This window comes from Amblyomma americanum, chromosome 1, assembly GCF_052857255.1.
Source record: "Amblyomma americanum isolate KBUSLIRL-KWMA chromosome 1, ASM5285725v1, whole genome shotgun sequence".
In the NCBI taxonomy this organism is placed as follows: domain Eukaryota; kingdom Metazoa; phylum Arthropoda; class Arachnida; order Ixodida; family Ixodidae; genus Amblyomma; species Amblyomma americanum.
Genome location: NC_135497.1, coordinates 47,163,896 through 47,183,905, shown reverse-complemented (window position 1 = coordinate 47,183,905; position 20,010 = coordinate 47,163,896). Strand labels below are relative to the sequence as shown.

The following is a 20,010-nucleotide window of genomic DNA, read 5'->3' as shown; positions in this document are numbered from 1 at the left end:
TCATGTTGGTTAACCAGTATGTGTGTCTTGTTGATTATTGAGGTTTACTAATATGTGTGCCCTGGATGTTAACCAATATGACTGTGTGCAGCTAAGTCGACACAACCAAACCGATCCAAGCAGATCATTATTGGCTAAGGAAATCATCCAAAACTTTCTTAGGAACAAACTTGTCTGAGTTCCGGCGAGATGCGAGTGATGACGTCAAGAGAGTGTGCAGCATGGCTCACTTTAAATAATGACACCTTTGTGTAAGAAAACAAGCACATGTAACGCATTGCCGCGGCTTTGCTAGTGTATACGTAGTTGACTGGGAGGGGACGGCTGCTAAAAGTCTACATTTCTCGCCGGCTCAAAAGTAAAGTGAGCAGCACAGGCCTAAAAGGTTCCCGCTTGTGCTCGTTCCCTTAAAGGTGCCACCAAATATTTTGCACACGTGTAAAGACCCTGACCCTCAGTTTTCAGACGAATGTAAATGGACGGGGCATGAAATCTGTATATCCTCCGTCTCACGAGAGAACTTGCCATTCGTTTACGGTGGCCACAGATCCAGGACATGGTGGACTTCTTTTGCCAGTACATCAAGGGTGACAAGATTGGCCTGATTGCCAACGCGCACCTCGTCTGGGCTGATATACTGGACAGCGGCATCAACTCGCACCGCTGCCGCGAACTGGCACGCAAATGTGCCGTCAATCTTGACTTCGCCAAGTGCGGTGACCTCAAGGGCTTTCAGAACTCTGAGAAGCCACCCATGTACCCGGACTTCATGGAGAAGCTGGACACGAAGAACACCTACTGTTCGCGCAAGGTTCTCGGGCAGCTCTACCGAAATTGCAAAAAGGTATACTTCAGCGTTTCCCAACTTGTGGCTCAGGCGACTGCAGTTACTCTAATGGCGAAGACGGCGGAATTAAACGAAAAACTCTGCTTTCGAGGATAGTGCAGTTCATAATGCCCACGTCTCTTCTGTAACTCGTGCTTGCTCCTGGTTGGTGTTGTTTGGCGCTGCCTTTACTCCCTGACTGCTCACTCAGGTGTTAGATCTCAGGGCCTCATCTGTGACTGTTCCAAGATGTTTAGGTTTCTCGTTTTCAAATGAGCGACAGGACTTCTGAAAGTGCCGATGTTTGCTTCAAAGCTGGAATCTGCAAGATCCCAGTTTGAAAACACTTGAGCAACGTTGCATCAACCTGTAGCTTAGGGCCACTGGAGCTCTTGCATGAACCTGTCGGTCTTTACGCAGGTTCAATTTATAACATAACATCAACTATGACAGAGCCGTGAAGCTTCCGACATGAAGGTTATATGTTTTCATGAATGATCGCATGTCGATCATTGCATAAGCAACTAATTTGTTGCGGCCGTGCTTTTTACACGATATTTAGCAATATATTTGACGGTCGGAACTGAATACGTTGCTCTATGTACATAGCACATAGTATATTCGAGATATACCCCATGGCTGCTTCTGGCGATGTACTTTGTACATTTTGTTCATCGACAGTGACGAGTAGAACTGTAGCATTTGTTTGTATTCGAGATGCTCAAGAAGTCCGTTGAACTCTGGCGGCCTGTTTGGGTTTTTCGTTCTGTGTGTCATTGCTGGAGCACCAACCATCAGGGTGCAATTAATGAGCTTCTATACTACATGCCAGTGTTGCTAGGTAGAAGCGTTTTGACTTGTTTAACCTGCCCTCGGTTGCTCTCTACCGACTACCGTTCAGTATTATCACGGGGAAAATCTTGTCACTTGTCGCATCTAGCAGTAGTTATGAGGCCTCAGGGCCAGTGCGCCTCGACTATCGGGGACCAAAGTAACTGGCCTGTCCCTCGCGCCGAGGATCGACACCACCAGTGCGCAGTCATGCGCGCTCGCATGCAATGTGGCACGTTTGTGAACTTGAAAAAGGAGGCCAGTTAATTTTTGTCCCCGATTGTACGTTCACGGATGCTGTTTGCATTGTTTACTCTTGATGTGCTGAATGCGCGCAACACACTGTTGTGTCATCCTTGTGTGGTTCCGATGAACAGGTTGAACTGAGCTCCGAGTGCCTTGAAGTGGTGGAAGAGAGCCTTCCGCACCCCCGACTGCTGCTCGAGGGAAGAGAACAGTTCCTGAAAGAAGCCACGTCCGCCTATAAGCGGTACGCTTTAATGCCTCTGAACATTACACTATACGAAGTGTGTTGCACTAAAGGAGATGGCAGAAATTTCACCCTTTATCTTATTAGGCCAATGTGCTCTGACTACTGTGGGGTAAAAATGCGGTCATAAAACCATGGAAATCACTTGTCGTATTAGGCCTCTCTCAGTTAGTTGAAGCACAGACTGCTTCGGAGCCGTGGGTTGTGAATAATCTGTTTTTGCACTAGCGAGGCCTGTAAGAAATTAAAATAGCACGTGGGGAAATATTACCCCAATTTAGTGCTCACAGTTCTATTTTATTGACAAGTTTTTGTTATTTAACAGTCTCTACGGTAATACTAAGTCTCTATAATAGCAGGCACCAGCAGCTTCATACTGACCTTACCACAACTGTTTCAACGAAGGGTGCTGAATATTTTCAAAATGACAACTTTATATACCATGGAGAGTACACAGCTTCTTGCAACATGTTGAAGGTCTTAGGCATTCAACAATTAGCGCCTTCTTTTATCCCCCGGCAGGAAAGACGGCGTAACTCAGTGGGAATATATTAAGCTTGTAATATTGTGAAAACTGGAGAGTCCTGAGAGATTCTGCTCGAACATAGTTATTATCGTGGCCGACTCTTTCTTCTGGCTGCAAACTCTGACCTGCAAAAATGCTTCGTGCGCTCATGCCAACTATTTCCGACAGCCGTAGAAAAATAATGGGATGCACCGAACGACCAAAATTTCCTTGCTCATTTTTATTTTTTATCTCCACATGGTTGCAGCCGTCCGAACTAGGACCGTTTGTTAAAAATTCCCGTGCTTGCTCGCATCACTTGTACAGTTAAGTGACAGTACCTTATCGTTTTCGGTTGCTCGCATTTTCCATTACTTGCACCACCTGCACAGTTCATTGACAGTACACCATCATATTCCGTTTGTGTCAGCTTCATAGTTCAGTGATAGTACCTCATCCTTTTTAGTGGCCTGCTTCACCTTCACAGTTCTTCTTTACCTCAGTAAACATGGCACATACCCACGGGGGGGGGGGATTGGCCAAGGTGTAGTGGCATAAACAAAGAAATTTCCACGGGAGATTACGACAAAATTTCAGCACCAAGCATGTATTTTGAAAAATGTATCAATCAAATTGACGGAAGAGTATTTAAAGTTAAATAACACAGTATTTTGGTGAGAAAAAGAAGAGCTCGAATAATAATAAAAGAATTAGCAAATCAACCTACCAGTTGCAATTATCTATTCATGGAGAATCCCAAAAATTGAACCCAATGCAAATCTTTTGGCGCTCGCACCAAACGATAATAACTTTGGCAGAGATAATGGGAGCCCTAACCTGGAGAGAGGGACCTCCAGGCAAATCTTTCTCTGAAGTGCGAACTTTGTGCAGTAGAGGAGAAAATGGTCTAAACAGATTCAACCTCCCCGCATTAGTCACTTGGGTTTTTCGGTGTCAACCCACACCTGCATAGATATAAATTCAAATTGGGAATCCTGCACCGCAACCGCGTCATATTTACTTACACAGCCTGGATTTACAAGAACGGACTTTCCAATTATATGCTAAGTGCTGATAATTAGTGTTATTTAGTAGGGGATCACGTAACCTGGCTGATATGTGTTGGAACCACTGAAACCTGGAAATCGCCAGCAGGCTGACATTCGGGGCATATAAGTGTCAATGAGCCGTCAGGAGCCGACCTTGCTACATAATCAGCCACCTCATTTGAATGAAGACCTGTATGGCCAAGGACCCAGACAAAACGGACATTCTTCAACGTGCATGGGACAAAAATCGCAGGAAACGGCTCAAAAAATCTTTTTTGAAGTTTCAAGGGAGACAAACTGACAAACAATCAGCGAGGATATTAACGTCAGACACATGACATGGAATTTTGTGCAGGCTCATTCCAAGAGCCAAAAATTCCACAAAGAATATAGGAATATAATCTGGGATGCGGACAGAATAGTTCCATGCCAGAAGCTGTGAAAAGATGGCAACTGCAGCTTTTTGGCAGTTGACGGAGGCGTCGGTAGAAAGCACCGTATGATAGGGGTATTCCTCTATGTGATCAGAGAGAAGACCATTTAAAATGTTTGCTGGCATGTGTTTTGCATGAGATGGGACGATGTGGTCAAAATGGAATTCCACAGCTGCCGGCGTGTCGTCAACCCACTGGAAAGAACTGCGATCAACAGCAATCGGTGTTAAAAAGTTCTGTACTAACATAATTTGTGGCATTTGATACCGTGGCCAATGATGAGAAAAGAATACGGCCGGCTGAGACACAAAAATAGGAGTGCTGACATTAGTCACCGGGTCCATCGACTAGAGGAAGGCTCGCACCGTGAATATTTGAAAGCGGGAATTTAGATCAGGGATATGAGCTTCCAGATAAAGCAGGGCGTTTGAAAATTATTTTGGGAGGCCAAGGCAGAGACGTAGAGCTCGCCTTTCTAGTAAGATTAAGGATTGAATCTTGTAGTTTGCGCTACCAGAGAACAGAATGCAACCAAATTCAAGTATAGGTCTTACATAGGCTTTGTATAGTAACAATAATGTTTCGCGGCGCATCCCAAACTTTTTATTGGCGATTCTTGTCAGCCGGCCTGGAGCGCGTTCTCCTTTAAGAAGGGCCTAATCTAATGCAGGGTGATCAGTAACACCTAGATATTTTACGGATTCCACTTGTGGAATCAGGTTAGAGTGACGGACTAATGAAATGTGCAAAGGCGTGTCTGGAGGAAATACCAAAACGCTGCATTTGTCTACATTCAGGGTTAAATTATTACCCTGCAACCATACTCTAAGAGCATCCAAATATCCCTGCAGAATCTGGTAAAGCAAATGGATATCCCTGGACGAGGCGAAAAAAGCTATGTGATCTGCATACATCACAGATCAGGACGAATGGACGAATTATATCAGGACGAATGGGGATGCCACTGAGCAAAATATTAAAAAGCAGCGGGGATAGCACCGATCTTTGCGGAAAACCTCTTCATTGATAATATGTATTAGAACATAGGGTTCACTCAGTGCAATAAAGGTATATGTCCTTGAGAAATTCAGATATGCACGCATAAATGCAGGTTGGAGGTTGTTACTGAGCAAGTCTGTTAAGCAAAAAAGTATGTTCTACGCTGTCATAGACCTGCGCTACATCAAGAGTGCCCAAAGCTGAAACTTCCCTTCTGTGTAGCGAAAGCCGAATTCTGCTCTCTAGATCCACATGTGCGGACCATATAGAGCATCCGCGGCGAAAGCCAATCTGGGCTGAGCTGAGACCATTGACGTCATGAATATGTTTTGTGAAGTGACTGTGCACTGTTCTTTCTAATAATTTGACTAAGTTTGAAGTCAGCTCAATTGGCCAAACATTATCTAAGACATATCCTTTTCCTGCATGTTTCATGAATAAAATCATTTCCGCTGTCTTCGAAATGTTTGGAATCGATGCATTTTCCAACGAAGCATTGACCATATCTAAGAGGTCGCTTGTAAAATCTTGGGGTAAAATTTTAATCGTACCAACAGTGACACCATCTGGTCAAGGGCCTGCAGGATGCAACATTGCCAGGACTGAGAGGAGCTCTGATGCATCAACCTCGGTATAATCCGAAGATGGTGAGATTGTGCACAAAGGGACGTTTCTCTGCATCTGGAAGCGTAATAGCAATCCCTGAGCAATACGCTCCACGGTTTCCTGAGCCTTTGTGGTGATAACACTGTTGAACTAGTGAGGAGAGAGACTGCTGAACTCTTGTTATGCGCCATGAATCTATACAGGGCCTTCCGATTGCGAGGATTTGAAAGTTATGTGTTTAAATTTTGGTTATGTTCCTCCTTGGCTTTTGCAGTTGTTCTTTTGAAAGATGCTGAGAAGAATTTGTAACTAAACCAGTTAGCTAGACTCTGGTTGCAGAATAGCCGGGGCCAGGCCCCTTTTCTGCGACGATAGGCCTTCTCACTTTCTTCTGTCCACCAAGGAGACGGCTGTTTATTAGAGACTGCTGTGGGTACAGCGAATATTGAGAGGTCTACTGCATTTTACAAAAATGAAACCGTCTGCTGAGCTCTGTCTTCCCAGCTTGTACTATAGAGTTAAATGAGGAAGACGTCAGATTTTTATAGATATGGTGGTTGACAATTTTATGGGTTACACAACTAGCTTTGAGCGGAGATAACCGGATAGTGAATGTTATAGGAAGGTGATCACTAGATGTACCCGAATCCTCTGTCGACCAGTCAGTCACCTCTAGCCTACCTGCTGATACTGTTAAGTCAATGGTAGAGCGAGAAACCCCTCGCATAAAGGTTATTTCTCTAGAATTGCAGCAGCGTACAGAATTTGCAGACAGCCACGACCAGAGAAGCTTGCCGCAGGAATCAGTACGACTTCCCAGTCACCATGGTGAGAGTAAACTCCCCTGCGATGGCTGCACTGCTTGTGCCTGTCACCAAGCTGTCTAAAGAGTCTGTCCTCTGTGCACCTAAAGGAAAATAGAGGTTAGCAATTGTAATATCGACGCAATGCGGAAATAAAATTTTGATCGCTAGAAGGTCACAGTCAGGGAGAATTTTCTTAGAGATAGATGCCTGATGACACAAATGTTTAGATAGCATGGTTACCAATCCGTCTCCCCTGCCAACATTTCGATCTGACCTGAAAACTCGAAAGTTCCTCATTTAAAACGATTTACAAGGTGATAACCAAGTTTCTTGTAGAAGCACAATATATCAGGTTTATGTTTGTGAATAAGTATTTCTAGATCTGGAAGATAAGACAATACGGATCGGCAATTCCATTTTAACACTTTAATACCTGCCATGATTAATGACCAATTGAAGAGGTAGAAACCGTCTCTTTAAGGATGTAAACATGGGGAAGAAGTTTGGGTGGTCCTTTTTTAGCTTTCATCTGTGGAGAACTAGAATTAGTGACGAGGAAGCAAGGCGCTTGAGCGTCGGGCACGACATTTCGACATCTGTGTGCAGGTGTCAGTGCGACATGCACTGCTAGGAACAGAGATGTTAGGTGGGACCTGGGGTGCATCAGGAGGTGATTTTGAGTGATCCTGCACAAGCTGAAACAGATGCAGACGTTGCTGAAAGGACGGTTGTTGATGGTGACACAGATTGAACTACAACAAACTGAGCCACCGCCTCAGAAAATGTGTTCAGCATTCGCTCAACCACATCATTTAGGGCTTTCTACACTGTGGTCACAGTTGAGGCAGTCAAGTTGGACTCAATCTCCCCAACAGAAGCGCGCACACGACTAGCGTATGAGACTTTCCTGTTAAGAGCAGCGTAGGCATCGACTCTAGAGCACCGGTTCTCTTTGATAATGTCCAACAAGCTACGCTCTTCACTACGTTTTGCGCAATTGGCATCATCAGCTGAGTGAATGTTGCTGCAGATGCAATGAGGCTGCTCTGAGGTGCAGTTATCAGCAGAATGACCTTCCCCATATAAACGGCAAGGGGTCTCCGACTTGAATGCTTTGCCGCTATACCCGAACCGAGAGCAGTTGATGCATTGAAGAGGGCGGGGTTCTAGTGGGTCCACAAGGTAAACAATTGGCCAGATTTTAGTTCAGAAGGGCAGGAAGAGCCAGCAAAAGTTATTACAGATTCAGCAGCAAGACGTGAGCCATTTGCCTCTCTACTACAGCGGTAGACTGAAAGGACCCCAAGTCCTGCATCCGGAAATTCTTCTAGAATTTCGTGCAGAAATGGTGCTGGGTCAACACCACGTACGATACCATTGAAACATGCAAGCTGTTCAGGAATGAATGCTTTCACCGGCAATGAGCTGGAAATTTTGCACTAAAGCAAGTTAGCAACACAATAGGCGCCTGGGGGGGGGCTTGCACACAATGCCTGAATGGCCAAATTGACGCATTTCAGAGATCTGCAGATAATGGACTGTCAATGGTCTTAGCTCCTGTTGACTTAGTTGGGGGGTTTTCATTTTGTTTGCACCCTCACCGATTGGGACGAGAACCACGGGAATTGCATCAATGCCATTTTTTGGAAGGACTCAAGCGGCAGGCAGGCTTTGGGCTGGCAAGCTGGCAAACCAAGCTGCCAACCTTTCACCTGGGGAGGTCAACGACATCTTTCAGCAAAACGCACCGTCAGATTCACATGAACTGTGCCTTAACCTACACATTGGCCAAAACCCCCTCACATAGTGCGGGCTCACCAATGATGAACAAGCCGGAACCACCAGGAGAACCAGAGAACAGCAGCTGCCAGCAAAACACATCAGCCAAGCAAACTTCTTCCTCCCCGTTTCCAGTCACAAATCACAGTTCAGTGACAGTGCTTCATCCTTTTTCATTGCTCCAGGTATGCAAAGAAGATTCGGGCACTGCTGAAGTCGTACCGGATCGAAACCGAAAGCGAGGCTTTCTCCGGGGCTGTGTCCAAGCTCAGCAAATATATGAAGGAGAACGACCCTACGGACATGTCCATGGTGCTCGAGAGCCAGGTCGAGCATGTGGTGCGCCGAACGCGCGAGGAGTTTTTCTCTGAGCAGCTTGAGGAGGCTCACGAGAATCTTAAGGCCTCCGCCTGGTACCAGGTGAGGCGTACTGCGCTTTCAATCTGGTATTCAGCTGTGCTATCGTCAGTGCATATTGAGGGAAGCTGGGCATTCGAACAAACGAGCCGAAAAAAGATATGGCTCATGAACGCAACGATAAAGGCTGCCGCTTTAAAATCTTGACAACGGTGTTGTAGTCGTTTCACTTTCTTTGTCCTTCGCTTTGTTATTTAGCCTAATGTAGAACTTAATGGCCGAAATAACATCTCAGGGAGGAATACCAGCACCCGCAGATTTAACGCGGATGGTGAAGCATGTGGCTTGGAGGACTGACCCCAGTGCCACGGAGCGTTGGGCGTTATGTCTGAGACCATGTTGCACAGTGTGTTTGCAGCGGCTGACGATAACAGGTGGCCATAGGATGGCCTGCCGTCTCTATCGTCGTTAACGGTGCTGATGTCACTCGAAGAGACACGCTCGATAAATCGTGTTAAGCTTGCGGGCGGTGTCACAATGCAAGATAGGAGATATATCTGTATTACAAATTAACTTTCATTTGCGGTTGAGTGTGCGTGTCTGCGTGTGCAAAAGGAGCCGATGTCACATCACGCCCTTAAAGGTGGAGGTGCAGTGTCTCCGCAAAATTTTCAGCGTCTTTTGAAGACATTTCACTGCGATGCATGTTTTGCCAAAGGTCCATGGTCTTGCTTCGGCGTGTTTCGTTCGACGCGACTGCACACTGAACACCTTACGGCGACTAGTTTAAGGCTAACACCTTGTGGAAGACACATTGTAAATGTATTATGCTGTGTCGGGGAGCAGGTGACGTACGAGCTTCAGTCCTCCGAAGGAGGCATCCAGAGCTTCCCCTGGGTGGTGTGCGATGTGCTCATGCGCATCGTGGTCAACACGTCCTCTTGCCTCCCTGTGCCGGCATCGCGCAACAGCTTCTGCCAACGACTCGGGGCGCTGCTGCTTGGCCTGCCGCACCCTGGTGGCGGCGACCAGGACGGCACACAGCACGGCGACACGCAGGTGCTGACCAACCTGCTCAGGCTCATGTACGACTGGATCGACTCCAGTCGCGAGTTTCTCTTTGTCAAGAACACAGAGGAGTTGGGCGTCTACAAGAGTATCATGCGCGAGGCCTGTTTTAAGGTGCGTGATGGCAGCAAAAAAGCTGCGTTGGGTGGATTTCCTGGGCTACGAGACCAAAGAGTAGACCTACAAGCTAGAGGGCTTGGCTCCTTTATGTGCTTCGTGCATAAGGCTCTTTTCTGCATCGCCGTTTGCTGGCTAGAGTTCGCCATCCAACGGCCGTAAGAAGCGGGGTAGAGGCAGCAATGTGCTTCGCCTGTTTGAACAAAACTCAGTCTGTTTTTTAAACATAAACGTAGCATACAGCTACATGTGGCAGCTTTGAAAGGAGGCGCCATGTGCTGTTGTATGGGAAGCTTGCGAAGTGCTGGCATTTTGTTTCGTGTTCTGATATCACAGCTGCGTCGATGGTCTACCAGGATGATGATGGCGACCTTGTAACTCGGTATAGGCGCCAATTTGTGTTGTGTGGTATGAATATAACGTTTTAACATAGCACCCACGTACTGCGCATGTACCGGATGAGCTGCACTTGGCCAGCGGTAAAGTAGACGCACCTGCATTAGACAATCGGCTGGTACGATCACGACTGGGATAGTACGTCTCCGCTGTCATAACTGAGTAATAACGAGCAGTCATTCTACACTGACGATTTCTCCTGCCTTACGTTCGGCTTTTTTTCAAACAACAGGGAAATGTGCACGATTGGGCACGTAACCTGGATTGAGGTTTATTTTGTGAAAATCCCGAGAGCTTAAGTAGGCTGAGAGGGTATTTACAAGCTCCTTCAAGACATTTTGCACGCTCCCAGTATGAAGTGAAGGCGACTCTATGTGGTAACACAGTAAGCGAATGTCATCGCTCTACCAAGAAAAACGTATTCGTAGATAAATGCACTTAAATATTGTGTGCCATCCTCAGCGTGGGGGAGTTATCGGTGGAGGCTCACTATTCACCTCCCATCACAGGTGTCCCGCTCCATCTCGAGGGACATGCCGCCGCACAAGCTGGTGATCCTGTGCCTGCGCTTTGCGTGCGCATGGTGCCTCAAGATCTTCCAGGGCGGAAGCGACGGGGAGGTGATCTCCAAGGAGTGCCGGCACCGCTACCGGCTGGGACACCTGGCCCTGATCATGCTCAACCGACTTTCCATGTCCGGCAACCTTGCCTACCTGCGCAGGGCACCCGAGGGGTGCCCCTCCACAGAGCTGATCAGGTATATTTCACACCTTTCTTCTAAACAGGAGTGACGTAGCTTGAAGAACTGAATGAATCCAGTGACGTCAAGGTGCATTTGCCCTTAACGCTGTGACGTTACCGAACTCGCCTGTGAAACCTGTGAACAACCAGTGTTTGGTGCTTTCCGGTGTCGCTGACATCATCAGGAATGCATATGTCCGGGTTGGCCAGGCAATCCTGACATCGAGGCGCACTTAAGCCTCAGATGGAGATTAAAACTGCCTGTACAAAATTATTTGCAAATGATTATTGTCTCTGTGCAGCGGTGGGTCGAGCTCATTGTCATGATTACTAGGCCTGTGGACCTCTTTCAAGGCAAAGAAACTGACACAGAATTTTTTCTGTTACCCTTTAAAGGGGAGAACAATCAAAATACGTAGCAGACAGCTTCTAAAGATTTCCAGGCAGCAGCGGAGGCATCGATTCCTGTTTTGAGCAAGGGTACTGCTGGGAATTCTGTACCAGTAATGCTCCTCTCTCCTATTGACTCAAACCCGGAATTGGTCGTTAAACATTCGCGTCACCTTTGTTGAGGGCTTACGTTGTGCTCATGTTCTACGGAACCTTAACGTAGAACACCACTGACACAGGAAAGACGTCCGTGAGTCTGTGAACATTTTTCCGTGCGCACCGCTACATGCTTAAGCAGTTCACAAGGAGTCTAAGGAGAGCAAAGATGTAGGCCAATTGGTGAGGCCTAGTTGCTTGGGAATACACTGCACATTCATCAGATATTGCATCAATCGGCCATAATCGTCATATATTCATTACCCTCCTCAATGCCTTGCTTTCATGCTTTCCTTGAGGTGTTTTCTAACGAAACGCTAACGAACCGTGCCATGAGCCCCAATTGGCAGGCTGTGTGACTGCCGTTTGTTACGTGTGTACGTTACCTGCATGCTTGGAGAAGTGCTATAAAATCGGCATACGCCGTCTCAGTGCCATTTATTGAGGAAGTTAACAGAAACAGCCGCTGCATGTTTCGCAAATCCAACCTGCGAATTTACAGCTTTTTTAAAGCACCCTTACTCGCAGTGCATCGATATTTGTATTCACCGCAGTATCCTGAAATGCGTTAATAGTAGTCTGTCAACCTGTTGGCTGTCCCCAGGATTTACATCAACCGGGAAGACGAAGAATTCTTCGAAATCCTGCGCCGCTACGAGGACATCATCAAGAAGATCATGATGGACTGGTCCGGCGTTGAGGACATCCAGTGTGACCTCAAGACGGACCGTATGGACGAGTGGTTTCTCCAGCTAATGGTCACCGGGAGCCGCTGGGCGCTGGAGCGCCTCAAGGAGATCGTTGTCTTTCCGCGAGGTGCTTTTGCTCGCGTTCGAGCGGGAGAAGAACGCCATCGGTGGAACACTAGAGTGATTGCCTTGATGCTTTGCACCGGCAACAGAATTTTTCTTGAAGGTGTCTAGGTTGGCAGCCCCCTAGCTAGGGGGCATGGTGAGGCTGTGGCCGGTTGGCGATGCTTCTGGAGGGCAGCTGACTTTCCCACTGTGTCTTTGGATTTGATTTTACTGTTGCTTTTTTGCTCTGCTGCTGCATGGGCTTCTGGTGTGTGGAGGCAGGCGGGTTGGTGATGGATGCATGGTTCTTGTGGAGGGCAGAGTAGGGAGGTCTTTGGCACTTCTTGAGGCTTCACATGGAGAAAATTTCTTGTCTTCACACAGATAACGCTGCCCTTAGTGCTATTGTTGCAAACTTTTTTTTTACTTGGCAATTACAACTTCCTGGAAACGCCAATAAATGGCTACAGCGACGTGGCGTGTGTCCTTTCCACAGGCTCTTTGATAAATCAGAGCATAGCGACGGATTCATCGTGCGATTCAGTATCTTGGATCACCCACCGGTCACCCAAGATGCAATGAACGTGTTAAAGCATCATTTTGGGTGTTTTCTCAAATCCTCTTGCCAATATATTAGGACATAGAATTTATTTATTTATTTATTTATTTATTTCAATAACTAAAAGGCCCCTGTGGCGGTAGAGAAGGAGTGGAGTGCAATAATATATTTATCATCATAACACAGGAATTGCAGCAATTTAGCAGCAATAGAGGAATTGCGGCAAAACAGCGGCAATTTCATTTCAAGTTTATTTCGTTTGTTGCAGTGACAGTTTATACCGTTGAAATGTATGGCATTAGTGAGTTGCATTTTCCCTTTCTCGTGTGGTCTGCTGATGTGCCTTCCAAAGGAGAATGCCAAAGCATAATGCTAAGAAAGTGAGCAGTAGGAGGGATACCCAGCGTGGATCATTGGGGATGTGGTTGAAGGGGAGCGGGTAGCAAGGCTGACGGACTCTCCATGCATGCTCGAAGTGCCTTCAGCCGACAAGGAGTCCGAGCTGTGGTAACTCAGGCTTGGGAGTAGGAGACAGGGAAAGTATTGGTTGTGAGGAAGGTTTCCAGCCTTGCAAGGAGTTTTGAAAGAGTGAGCGATGAAGCTTTTATTGATGGTGTACCTTATGGCGTACATGCAACTACGAATGCCACATACACGAGTGGTGACAGCTTCGCTCTTATGCTGCATGCCACTGAAATGAACATGAGCTAAATGGGCTCCATACAAACATTTTGTGTTGTGTTTGTGATATTTTATGCACTTTATGAGCGCACCAATATTTTTGTTAGTCATGAAACAGTCTTCTACGTACGTTTGTTGTGTAAAGTATTTGCCCCTTATTTCATATAGTGGATTTGGTTTGTTCGGTTAAGAGTCTGGCTGTTCCTCTAAGAGACCTTTATGAATCTGCGCTGACCAAAGATAACGTGGTGTGGAGGATGGTTTGTCCCCTGTCATTGCTTAAGCCTGTTCAGCCATTCGCCATGCATTGGGAATAAAAATATTTTGCAAACGTTCTGGCTCTTGTCTGTGCTGAGAGAGTGGGTGGGCACACTCAAGCTTTATCCATGAGTATCATCATAAAGATCAGAGATTACTTAGCACCGTTAGGGACAAGTTGCCCCATTCACCTCTGTTATGTTGTAAAACGATTTAAAGTTGCACTGAAGAGGAATCTGAACTCAGCTTTTTACCACGGGAACTCTATCTACACGTTCTGGGCATTCTTAGAAACTTCTATTTATTGTCCTGTGCTGCCAATTACCCTAATTAAATCGGAATTAACGTACCGGCTCGCGCCTTTTTTGAACTCAACGCGGTAGGGAGGAGGAGTCAACTAACGCGTCGAGTCCGCGGCGGCTTGTCTCTCTGCCATTGGTGGAGTGATACGTAAATCAGAGTCCACGTGTATCTTTATTTCCGCGGGCCTAATTTTCGGGTGTATTGTCTGTGAATTAAACAGTTTATTCACAAAAACATAAAAACTAAATAAAAGCGAAAGTGAGCTGCCACTGTACTCAAAGGCACTCGACGCGTTGGTTAACTCCGTCTACCTAGCGCGTTCAGTTCAAAAAAAGGGGGGAGCCGGGACGCTTAATCCGATCTATGTTTCTAAGAATGCCCGGGATGTGTAGATAGAGTTCCCGTGATAAAAAGACGAGTTCAGATTCCTATATAGTGCACCTTTAATTTCTGTGAATGCCTAATTTTCTCGTTTTGTCCCGAATCACATAAACAGCACATTGCAAAAAATCGCTGCCGTGAATATTGTGGTAAAAAGGAGCACTAAGGAGCTTCTCACTTATCCTTTCCAAAATTTAGCACTCTCGAAATATTCCGGTATCGTGAGTTTGCCTGAATGTGTGAAATATTAACCTTGAGAAAAATGAATTGTTTACGGTATCTCATTTCGGAACATGAACATGGTGCTTGGTCCATTGTCTACTTTGGGCATTGCGCATGTTAACAGTGCATATAGCGCTCCTGCACATTCCTGCGTGGTGCACATAAATGCTAAGCGATGCAACATGCTGTAACATGGCGGATACAAACCAACCTGCACATGATACTGCCATCAGAGTATCGATGGCAACTTCTGTTGCAAGTATAATAAATACTGTTGAAGGTTCTCATGTATGATCATAGGTTTTGGTTGCTGTAGTATCTGACCACTGCGGCAATGTTTGAGAGTTATATCCCAGCTGCAATAACCATATTTCAAATGAGGCAAAAATATATTCAAAAACCGGGGGGCACTCAAGCCTCACCATAAAGGTATAATGCGCAAGCTAATGGATCAATGCCCCATATATACAAAACTGGGCATCCTGTACTTAGCATTCATAGAACCCTAGGAGTACTCATACCACTCCTGGAGCAGTAGGGCAGCGGTTACGCAATGCGCCACTAACCTGTGAAGGCCGATGCTGCCACTGGTGGGACATGTGCGATCCAGGTTTCTCTTCTCAGCAGCCTCTCTCGACCAATAATTATTATAATTGCCACGGTAGGCAGTTTGTGCACAGTCCTGTGGGCATGTTGTGATGCCGCCACAAGGTGACATGACTTAGCTGGCCCACCCACCTTCTAAGTTGCTTCTCTGGGGATTTTTCGCTTACTGTGGCCGATGCCGACGTCGAATGTTCTGCCACATGAACTCCCTAAAGCTATCGCGTTAAAAGCACCTGTATTCTTATATTTCCGTGCACACTGCAAAACCCCATATGGTCAAAACAGTCTGGAGTACACCAATACATCTGCCTCACAACCGACTGTCTATTTTGGGCGCATAAAAAGGCAGTGGCCAGTAGCCTTCCCCCATCTGCTAGCAGACCCTTCTCGTCTGCCGTCAGTGAAGAAAAGTACTCGTTATTACAATGTGCACGGGTGTAAAATCTCTTTGTTCATCTGCTCAGACAGCTTTTGCTGTATGAATCGTCTCTGGATACATTCAAACACGCCAGCATACTACAAAGACCGACATGCATCTTGCCTTCAATGTAAAACTTATATTTTACATCCACATGGTATTTATTCAATCTTGGCCCACGATGTAAGCGAGGCCCTATGCAGTTGAATGAATCCCTGTGCAGTGTGAACGCTTCTCGCGGTCGCTAAACCCAGCGATTGTCATGTGCCCTCTGGGTCTAACCGGAATCATCTGGGTGCTCGGCGTAGCAGCAGTCCTCTGGGACGCGGCGGTCGTTGATAATAATAATAATAATTGGTTTTGGGGGGAAAGGAAATGGCGCAGTATCTGTCTCATATATCGTTGGACACCTGAACCGCGCCGTAAGGGGAGGGATAAGAGAGGGAGTGAAAGAAGAAAGGAAGAATTAGGTGCCGTAGTGGAGGGCTCCGGAATAATTTCGACCACCTGGGGATCTTTAACGTGCACTGACATCGCACAGCACACGGGCGCCTTAGCGTTTTTCCTCCATAAAAACGCAGCCGCCGCGGTCGGGTTCGAACCCGGGAACTCCGGATCAGTAGTCGAGCGCCCTAACCACTGAGCCACCACGGCGGGTGCGGTCGTTGACGACGACGCTGACTCAGACAGGCTGAGGTTCGCCGATAGCCTCTTGATGGGCCGGTCCAGTTCGTTGAGCGCGTTGTGCAGCTGTCCCAGCAGCACATTGCGCTGGCCGCAGTTGCCGTTGTAGTCGTCCATGTCAACGGTCACCACGGCGATACTGCCCATACGCATTCGCTTGGCGAACAGCACCTGCGCGGTATTTGTCGACCATTAACTGCCTTGCAGGCGTAAACACAAACCCGGAAGGCGTACCCGTCCGACGGCTCACTCACTTTGGCCTCGGCTGCTGAGCCCAAGGTTGCGATTTTGAATCCAGCTGTGTCGACCGCATTTAAATGAAGGTGAGAAACGCTAAACTCTGTGGCAGCTGTTAGCCCGTTTCGCGCATGTGGTGCTTCCACGTGGTTTTACTGGCCATGTGCAAAGTTTAGCTACCGCTGCGTTTAGCGTTTTTATGGATAGCATAAGAGTCCCATGTCCCCGCACTCGCCAATGGTGTCACACCTTGCGACCAGCAAGGTAAAAACTGGCACCTTAGCATATGCTAGAGCCACCTGCCAAGAACATACAAGAGACAGCTGCGGCATGCCACTGTTGGCAGACGGCAGTGCAGAAATGAGCATCACCCTCTCCTCTTCCTGGGGAGAGGTGAGAAAGTCAGCAAGATGACCGCTGTTGGAAGAACCTTGTCATATGCCACGGCTGGCAGGTGCAAAGTCATGCATGGCACCTCACAGTGAGGTTCTTATGTTCCCGCATTGTCACAGCTTATAACGATTAGGTGTCCAAATTTTCGCAGCTCAGCGTAAACGGCAATTCTTTAAATGGTGTGTGTAACTAGTACAACTTAACGTGTGCATGACCTTCATTTGTCATGAAGTGTTTTTACACCCCCACAGCTGCTTTGAATGCGCTGTCGATCGTACCGTGCGTTTACCTCATTCCACATTAACACCGGTTCTTCCGCTACGAACAGCACACCACTGCGGTCACTGTAATGATTGTAAATGTCTCCTGTCTGTTGGACTCCCGTGCAGTGGCGACAGCGCTCTCTTTCTCGCTTCTATCTTCTGAAGTGCTTGTTCTTGACGCGCCGTTTCTCCTCTCCCGCAAACTTTCAAAGCGCGTCTCGCCAGCCGCCTCGAGCGCGGAAGGTGGTGTGCTTCTCTTTCTTCCGCAGTGGTGAACGGTGTGGACGGCGCACGACGCCATTTTTTTGGTGGTCTTTTTACCGACAGCTCTCGCTGTAAACCGTCTGCTGTGCGACTGGGGGCCGCGTTAAAGAACCCCAGGGTGCCTAAATTTATGGAGCCTTCCACTGCAGTGTCCCTCGTAGCAAGAAATGAGACGCAAACAAGACAACTGAGCAACAAACAGCACTGTAAGAAGCGTCTAGCCAGGGGAAGCTCAATGCTGGCTCCTGTTATTAATTTCGAAGGTGCGAAAACTTTTTGCTGAAATCTTAATCAACCTCGCTTGTATTTACTCTCCAGGAGGTAATATGTTGGTTTTATTTGTGTTTCCACCTCAGCTTCCTTCTTTTCATGGCTGATAGTATAGAGTTTGGGACTTTAAAGCTCATATAACTCAGAAACGTACCTTCAGGCCGTGAACGCAGCACAGTGACTTGCGCTTTCAGTTATGTGATGTGGCATCAACGTGTCAGCAATGCATTGGTCATGTGAGAGACGACGTGACAACCTAACTTTGTCTATACCCAGCTTAAGCATATCGCAATAGTGCGTGAGGGTAATTCCACTCCTGAACAGCTGCTCCAGCATACGTCCGCGAAAGCTTTATGGCCGTAATTCTGCGTTGCGGAACTTCAGATGCTACAATAACAAGACAGGGGTAAAGAGCACAGGGTATAGGTTACAGAATGCAGGGGACGATAAGGGAAGAATTGTGTAGGTTTTCGCTGTACACGTGGTCTCAAGCACGGCGGCCACTACCTGTGACGTGAGTGCAAGCCACCGCTCCGGAATGTCCTGATGCATGCGCCGCCCTGATTTTCAAGGCGTGCTTCACGGATATGTTTTACAGACAAACAGTAGATTGAGTGCGACGCTTCGCAAATCAGAAACATTGCGAGCTAGGATACGCGCACAGACGTTGTTGAGAATGGTGGCCTTGTTGTCGTAGCCAATCCACTGTCCTTTGTCCCGGTTGACGGCGATCTTGCAGTCGGCTTCCTTGTTGTACAGTGGCACCGACAGGTCGGAGCTGAATTCGAGGCAGATCTGCGCACGCGTGCACCGCATGCACGTGGTCAGTCGGCATCTTGTGTGCATAGACATTGTGCAAAAGCGCCGTGAGTGTGTGTAACTGTAGCACGTTTATTATGGTTGCATCTGGTAATACAGTGTTTAGCACCGCGCCGTACGGTAAGCACGCTAACTACGGTAATTCCAACCGCACGGATAATATGGCTAAGCAAGCATGGCGGCGTTAGCAACGACAAAGCTTTAACATATTCACCTCTCCTATGCTCTCTACATAGTGAAGAGAAGTGACTTTGCCATAAGGCAGGCTATATCAGCCCTAGAATTTACAGTACAAAGAAAACTACCGTTGCGCACACATCTTAGTCAAATTAGAGACCGGACGAAACGAAACCCTCCTGGACACAGATCCTCTACGGCCATTTTAGAAAGTGACAGTCGAACCTTGTTATGACGAAACGATTTATAGCGAAAAATTGAATACAACTAAGCACTGGCGATTCTCCTTGGGAGCGCGGTAAATATGGGCTATGAAGAACCACTTCGTTAAAACGAGGTTCAGTTGTATATCTATCGATGATAAGTGCCATTTGCGGTGGTATTGTGAAACGTGCGAAGAAGCGATCAGTGGCCAAGGCGACGACCAGGATCGGTGGCTGCGTAGAAAAGACGCGACATAAGCACCTCGAAATAGACGAGAAGCCCGCGCTCGTCGATGAACGGTCTCGGGGGAGCGGGTCCACGGACGCTAGCTCGCAGCTCGTAGCTCCCAGTGTTGCGTAGCCTGTAGGCGTAGCCGAACAGCGACAACTCCAGGGCTACGCGCTTCCGGGAGCGTAGCTCGCCGAGGAACGCCTCGCTCGCCTCCACCTGCGCGTCATGCATGCTACGTTGGATCAGTGCGTGGGTAAAATTGAAAATTGGTCTTTCAGTAAAAGAAATGGCACAGAGATTGTCTCGCATATCTCGGTGGACCCCGGAACCGCGCCGTAAGGGAAGGAATAAAAGTCGGAGTGAAAGAACAAAGGAAGAAAGAGGTGCCGTAGTAGAGGTCTCCAGAATAATTACGACCACCTGAGTATCTTTGACGTGCACCGAAATCGCACAGCACACGGGCACCTTTGCGTCCCGCCTCCATCGAAACGTGGCCACCGCGTCTGGTTCGAACCCTGGAAATCCGGCTCATTAGCCGGGCACTCTATCCACTAAACCACCAGGGCGGAAAGTGCGTAGGTGCAATCATTTAAACCTGCGCTTGCACAGAATTTCTGGGATAAGCGATGTGGCGGATGGGCCACCTGCCACTTACTATAAGACGGACATCGCTCGCCATTTCCGTTTGCAGTAACG

At 47.4% G+C, this 20,010-nt stretch overlaps 3 protein-coding genes across 3 annotated transcripts; 2 read left to right on the top strand and 1 right to left on the bottom strand.

The window, feature by feature from the left end:
- Positions 1-556: 556 nt before the first annotated feature.
- Positions 557-10,946, top strand: LOC144132633 (uncharacterized; the record flags this gene model as incomplete). Its single annotated transcript, XM_077665223.1, has 5 exons — positions 557-844; positions 2,035-2,147; positions 8,511-8,745; positions 9,529-9,864; positions 10,773-10,946. Coding segments are annotated over exons 1-5 (1,146 nt in total), but the record flags the coding sequence as incomplete, so codon positions are not given.
- Positions 10,943-12,972, top strand: LOC144112739 (uncharacterized). Its single transcript, XM_077645568.1, has 2 exons — positions 10,943-11,020; positions 12,155-12,972. Exons 1-2 carry the CDS (start codon positions 10,956-10,958, stop codon positions 12,471-12,473), a joined length of 384 nt encoding a protein of 127 aa, XP_077501694.1. The 5' UTR covers positions 10,943-10,955; the 3' UTR covers positions 12,474-12,972.
- Positions 12,973-14,865: 1,893 nt separating this feature from the next.
- LOC144132574 (chitinase-3-like protein 1) lies at positions 14,866-19,545 on the bottom strand. Its single transcript, XM_077665098.1, has 4 exons — positions 19,345-19,545; positions 18,550-18,678; positions 16,410-16,627; positions 14,866-14,896 (listed from the first exon to the last, which is right to left on the bottom strand). The coding sequence occupies exons 1-4, from the start codon at positions 19,543-19,545 to the stop codon at positions 14,866-14,868; spliced, it is 579 nt and encodes a 192-aa protein (XP_077521224.1).
- Positions 19,546-20,010: the final 465 nt, after the last annotated feature.